Source organism: Nuphar pumila, chromosome 6 (genome assembly GCF_984573655.1).
Source record: "Nuphar pumila chromosome 6, dmNupPumi1.hap1.1, whole genome shotgun sequence".
NCBI classification, from domain to species: Eukaryota; Viridiplantae; Streptophyta; class Magnoliopsida; order Nymphaeales; family Nymphaeaceae; genus Nuphar; species Nuphar pumila.
Window position 1 is genome coordinate 21,691,101 of NC_143254.1, and position 6,338 is coordinate 21,697,438.

At 37.3% G+C, this 6,338-nt stretch overlaps 1 protein-coding gene across 1 annotated transcript; it reads right to left on the reverse strand.

Annotated features, from left to right (window-relative positions):
* Positions 1-464: 464 nt before the first annotated feature.
* Positions 465-974, reverse strand: LOC149834283 (uncharacterized). The gene has a single exon (XM_090009332.1). The coding sequence runs from the start codon at positions 972-974 to the stop codon at positions 465-467; it is 510 nt and encodes a 169-aa protein (XP_089865458.1).
* Between the last annotated feature and the right edge of the window lie 5,364 nt (positions 975-6,338).

Genomic DNA, 6,338 nt, shown 5'->3' on the forward strand with positions numbered 1-6,338 from the left:
GTGTATACCTGACCCAGTTACACCTCTAATGGGGATATTAAATTCTATTACCTAGCCCCTCTCTTTCTTTAAAATACACTAATTATTTATAAAAGTTGTTTAAATTATTGATAACTTTTCAAATTGTTAAGTGAAAATTTAAAATTTAGTGTTATTATTTGATACTAAGGTTTACTCATCATGTTCAAACAGTCTATGGGATGTTAAGGGGAGAGAGATGGTAGCGAGTGAAAATAAAAAAAATTCAAACGTAATTGCAGGAAAATAAAAAAAAAAAGCACTTAAAAAAGTGAGTGAAAATTTCTGCTGATTGTCAAGCAACTTGTAAAAAATTTATACAAATGGCAACAACTCGTGACAAAGCTTCACTTTATGATCCAAAGCTGCTTCGGATAGAAGCGCTGCACAAAGAATGAATCTCTTCATCTCTATTCTATCGTTTTTTCATTATATAAAGATTTTCCTTACATCACAAAGGACGTTCCATCAAACACCCCAAATCTGGAGAAGTGATCCACATCCCTAGACCTGCAGATGACTGCACCAACTCGAGCTCTCTTGGATCTACTAGAAGCTCCTGAGTGAGACCCATTGAACCATTCTTCCCATGAGTCTTGACCCTCCATCATCCCCATCACCATGCTTTGTAGCTCCTCCGGGTTATAACTCTTTTTCTCATTTTCCATCAGAGGCAGCAGCTCTTGAGTAAAATCTGACAAACCATTGTCGTCGTCGTTGTCTTCTGAGAGATGGTAGAGACCAGCATCGTATGATGTCCTCTTTCGTCCATCCGACAGTACTGAGTATGCCTCTAGAACGTTCTGGAACTTTCTCTTGGCTTCCTCAGCCTGTGATGGATTACTTCTCGTCCATTTATCAGGATGCCATCTCATGGCGAGCTTTGGGTAGGCGCTCCGAATCTCATCGGCCGAAGCTCTGGGACCAACCCCTAGTTGGACGTAGTAACAATCCATTATCTTTGCACCGGAATCCGACGCACACCGTAGACTTCAAACTTTTTCCGGCCACCGACTTCTTGTCAACCGGGAAATTAACCCAAACTAGGCCGCTTCTTTTAGAGGGGAACTCCGGCCGAAACCTGAGTAGGACAATTCTAAAGGTCGAGAGGGAATGCAATGTTGGTGTTGCGCCGTTCACTGTTGTATTTAAAATCCCCGTTAGAACTCTCTCGAGCCTTCCCGATCGCGTGAAAGCCCTTCCTCTTAAACCCTTTGGCTTCCTGACTTGTGTAGAAGAGAAGAGAGAGGGGGTTGATGACAAATAATATTTGGACTATTTGAAAAAAAAACCAAGGGCTCAAAGTCATGGTTATCCGAAACTTCTGTAAACTTCCAAAGCCCCCTCTACAGGCCTGCATGTTACATAGATTATATATGGTACATGTTATATAGATTATATATGGTTACCCGGAACTTCATGGTTAATCACTCGAATTTTGTTTTTGGTAAAAATATATGGTACATGTTATATAGATTATATTTTTTGGAATACTATCTCATAAAAGCTATATGTGATTAGTACTTTTTAATTTGTCTGCACATACAAACAATAGGCTCTCATGGTGCAAGCTGTTTTTTATTCCATCAGACTCCGTAGACCGGTTCGACATAGTCGATAATTAGGTATAAATCTTTGAATCATGCTTTTAAAAATATATCTTTTTCTGTGTCTATAAGCTTTGAAGAATTTACGGTCATCAACTTTAGCATCACCCAAAAATTCACGTTCACCTGTCAATTCAAACACAAATCTATACTAAATGCACCATGTAAATCACATCTATATGTTCCAAAAATGTAAAAAGAAAACAAGAAAAAATGAAAAAGTGAGATTTCCTAAATCATTATATACAGGGAAATGTTACAATGCACAATCGTTTGTGCATCCTAATAACATGCACAACTGCTTTTGGTTTTTGGTTTTGAGACACTATATGCCTATGAAAATGGCTTACTTGTAATTTTTGTTTTTGGACTTGTCATTTGCTTAAAAATATTTTTAAAACCCAATAACAAGTTTATCCTTTTTTTGAGACGTCTTCTCTTTTACTAACCTCTCTCAAAGATCTCTGCCCTTTTCCTAACATCTCTCCCCTTCATTCAATTGCTGCTCACCCATAATTGTATACTCACCAGGAAATCGTCGGACCACTATCCGACTGATACCTTCTACAGTCGGACCTGGTTAAGCAGATCCTAACATTTCTCCCATTTTCCTTTTTTTTCATGATTTGGGTTCTTGTATTCCATGCCTTCTCTAGGTATGATGGTGGAGTGCTGATGTTTTGTGTTGAGATGCTGCTGATATAAGAAAAGAGTTGGAGTTTTAGTGGAGATTCAGAGTAGGATTAGGCATCATCTCAATTGAGATTCAGAGTAGGATTGCATGGGGCATGATGGACAGTGTCACTATTTCTCAAAGGTTCTGAGCATTTTAGAATTGTTGCTTCACTTCTGTTCTCAATGATGGTTAGTGGGTGGTAGGGAACACAATACTATTTGATGGCTCTTCTATTATAAACTTTCATATGGGAGTGTAATTTTGAGGAGTTGATTTTTTTTTCTGATTTTACCTTGTATTATAATGACCCTTATTGGTTTGTTGGGGATCTCTATAGCATTTTACTATGACTATGATTTGTTGGAGGAAACTCGTAGTTGTGAATTTTATGATGAATACTATGCTTTTTTGTGTTACATGAAAAGAATAATATATATTACTAAATTTGTAAAAAATTTAGGTGAAAACTGAAATAAAGTTTTTCCTTTAAGCAACCAAAAAAGTTTTTTCTTAAAACATTTGGCAAAAACTGAAAAGTCTTGTAGTCCTTGTAGAAGCGCAAAAAGATAGCAGCATCTAATAAGCTTTATTATTATACCCAAAGAACATTCCTTCCATCATAAAAAGAAACTATAAGGCAAATTTGGAAGATAGTATGAATTCTAATGCTTCATGTAGAAAACTAGAACATCCAAGAAGGGGAGGAAATTTTTGTGGGTTCAATAAAGTAACCGAATAATCTTTGAGGTAACCAACGAGGGCTCAACTTGTTTGGTAGCTAGAGTTGTTAGTGCATGTCACCTTGTTTTCGGATGTTGCAAATTCAAAACCCAATGGTACATCGTATAACTGGTGGGGATCTGAGCTTGCCTATATAAAAAAAAGAAACTTTAAAGTTTTGATATAAGATTAGAGTTAATAACACTATTGCAGACAATTGAATATTTTGGAAACTACAGAGGCTACAAATTTGTGGTTTGAGAAACTACTTATTCAATACTGGTTCAACTTTGCTAATCATGTGGACTTTATCATTTTTTAATGCAACTTGATTCTTCTTAAGCTTCTTCATTTTCCAAGATCAATGTGTCTTTGTCAGTGTGATCCTAAATTATGTACTTAAAGAGAATACGTTCTTCAGTATCATGACAAACATCTTGATGATATTTGTAGAACTTTGTTAGGTCTCTTCCTTTCATTTGGGGAGGATTTAACACTTTGAGCAATTCAAATTCCTTATTTTGCAGCAAAATATCCAGAGCTTAAGGTTAAGTCTACCAGATCTTGACAAACTCTTTAGCGTTAGGCTATCAATGATTTTGAGCTTGCCCCTAGTTTTACTCGAGAGACTTTGACATTTTTCTTTCTTTTCAAGGAGTAGCCACACTAACTTGTCTCTTGGGTGACTTCTTTTTCAAATTTATCTTTCTTAGAGTCAGTATTGACAAGAATCCCATCATACATATCTCTTTTAAGGCTTTATTTTATTCAAGTGTCAACATCAATCAGGTTCACAATGGTCTCACACCATTGAGTAAGCAAAAGGCCCTTAAGCGGTTTGTTAAAGTTTTTCATGATTAGGGTGATAGCATGGAACTTTGAGTTCGGGTCTTTCATGTGATGATATAGTAATCTCCAACTGTTGATGAAATCTTGGGTGTCCTCATCCTTCTTTTGCCTAAGATCATAAAGTTGATTGATCATCGATATAGCATCCACATTGAATCAGAATTGCTCAATGAACAAGTTCATAAGGGTCTAAAATTGTTTTATCTGATGAACATCTAGGGTAAGGAACCAAGACAGGGTCTCTCCTCTGAAGACTCCTTGGAAACCTTCTGATCAATGCCCGATCAATGTTTAGACAATTGAAATAGGGTGACATGAGTTTGAGGATTTCATGTTCCATTAAATTGAACAAAATTTTGGGAGGTGAGACCCAAGGGTTCATTATATTGACCCATCATAAAATTTTGGATTTCATAAGGTCTTCTTTCTCCCTTAATTTCATGGCAGGTTTCATTTCTCAACTCCTCTTCTAGGTTTCAGACTCGCTCTTCATATTCGTTGGATTGAGAGAATGTGGTTCTGACCATCAGGATCACTATTTTTGACACATAGATGAGCTGAACTTTTATGACTAGGATATTCTGACTCCTTTGCCTATGTAGCTGCTTATAATTCCTCAACTTTGCTGCATTCTCTAGGCACTTTTATCGTATGTTGTGCATCAATATTCTCAAGGCGACATTAAAATTCTCTACTTCTTCCAAAATTGATCCACCTGAAGATTCTTGGGTCACCCCTTTTCCTTTGACCAACACAACATACTGGACATCTTCTACCTTATCTTTTAGGTCTGTTCCCTCCCTTTCATGTTGGCCCAGAGAATCATCTCTAGGTGACAAAATCACTACTGCTTCTGGTTGTGAATCACTACCCAACATGGCTTAGAGCTTCCTGGTGCCTCTTTAGGTTGGCTAGGGTTCTCGAAACTCTAACCTAATTTAGTAATATGGTTCCTTGGAAGATCAATGGGATCATTTTGTAGAACCATGGTATGAGATCTATTAATAAACAAAAGTCTAAAAAAATCACACAATACACTGATCAAGCTTTTGAAAAACAAGCATCCTATATCTCCTTGAAAAATAGGCTGGAATGAGATAAGGTTTCCTCCTTACTGGACCTTTCACGATATACCCAAACTATGGTTTCTAGTACTGTGAGAGGGTTCTCGATCTTCTTGGTCCACCACTGATATACCCAAGTTGATGACTTCTAGTACCAATGAGGGATCTGTAGATTCAAAATATAGATCATGATAGAGGGTTTTGAAAATCCAAACAAGAAAAATAGAAGCTCCAGCGACGAATTTACGATGGATTACGACCGTCGCTAATCCACAAATTTCTTGTAGTGAAATTGATTATTCTTATATTTCATAATTTTCAGTAAAAGAGTTAAATTTTTGTTAAAATCTAACCATGATGGTTACCAATTTTAAAAAAATACATGGTAAGTGAAAGTGTGAGAGAAAATACATGAAAAACATGAAAAAATCGTAAGAAAATCATATAAAAAGCATATGTGTGGTAAGCATAGAAGAAGCATGGAAGAAATAAAATTCGTATGAAGTTTCTGAAGTGAGGAGTATCATGCTTCTAAAGTGAGTTTTCAGAAAGTGTGCTTCTCACCTACCTCTGGTCAAAACCTCCCCGCCTTATCAGAGTACCCAAGAACAACTATTTTTTTTTTCCAGGCAATTGAGCCCCTAATATTTCATACAATCATCTTCATGGTTGATAGCGGGAGGACGCCTTGAAAGGCCTTGTGGAACGGTGAAGCCTCTGCACCGGTGCAGATGCAACTTGCATCCCAGATGCACGAGCAACCCTTTTGATATGGCACAAATGGAGGTCATCAGGCCTTTGAGGAAAGATGGAGCAAGTAATATTATTTTGTTGAGAACATGGTTTGATGACATGAATTTCAAATGAAAACTTTTTGTTAAGTACGGTGTGCAAGGACACACCTATTTTTTGTCTTTGTTTTTCATAGAAGTATGCACATGCTTACTTTGAAAGATTGGTATATTGGGATATTGCATCATGCTTCATAATTCAAAATTCTGGCTTTTCCCACCTTGAACAAGTGGGTGCGACTGAACACCACCTTGGGCAAAGGATTACATATATTATTAGTGAATTTTCCTACAAGGAGACTAATTAATTACCCAACTTCCAAGTTGTTTGAAATAAAAAGTCCTGAAAAAAATTAACCGCCATGTGCTGCGGTCTGGCAAAATTTCCCCAAGATCTACTTTGATCTTTTTATTTTCGAAATGACTGGCAGACCCGAGGGGTTTTGGCGTAGTGGGGTGGGCCGGAGGATGTTAGATGGGCGGTCGAGGTTTGATTCCTGCAAGTCGCGGGGTGAGGAACCTAGCCTCAAAGTTTTATGCCTCTGGATTGATGACTGCAAGTATGGCAGGTAAGCTAGTTCTACATTGGGGTGGCAAAATCTGACTCGACCGG

Coding starts and splice junctions, on each gene's coding strand:
- LOC149834283 (XM_090009332.1), bottom strand. CDS start 974: ATGGATTGTTACTACGTCCAACTAGGGGTTGGTCCCAGAGCTTCGGCC.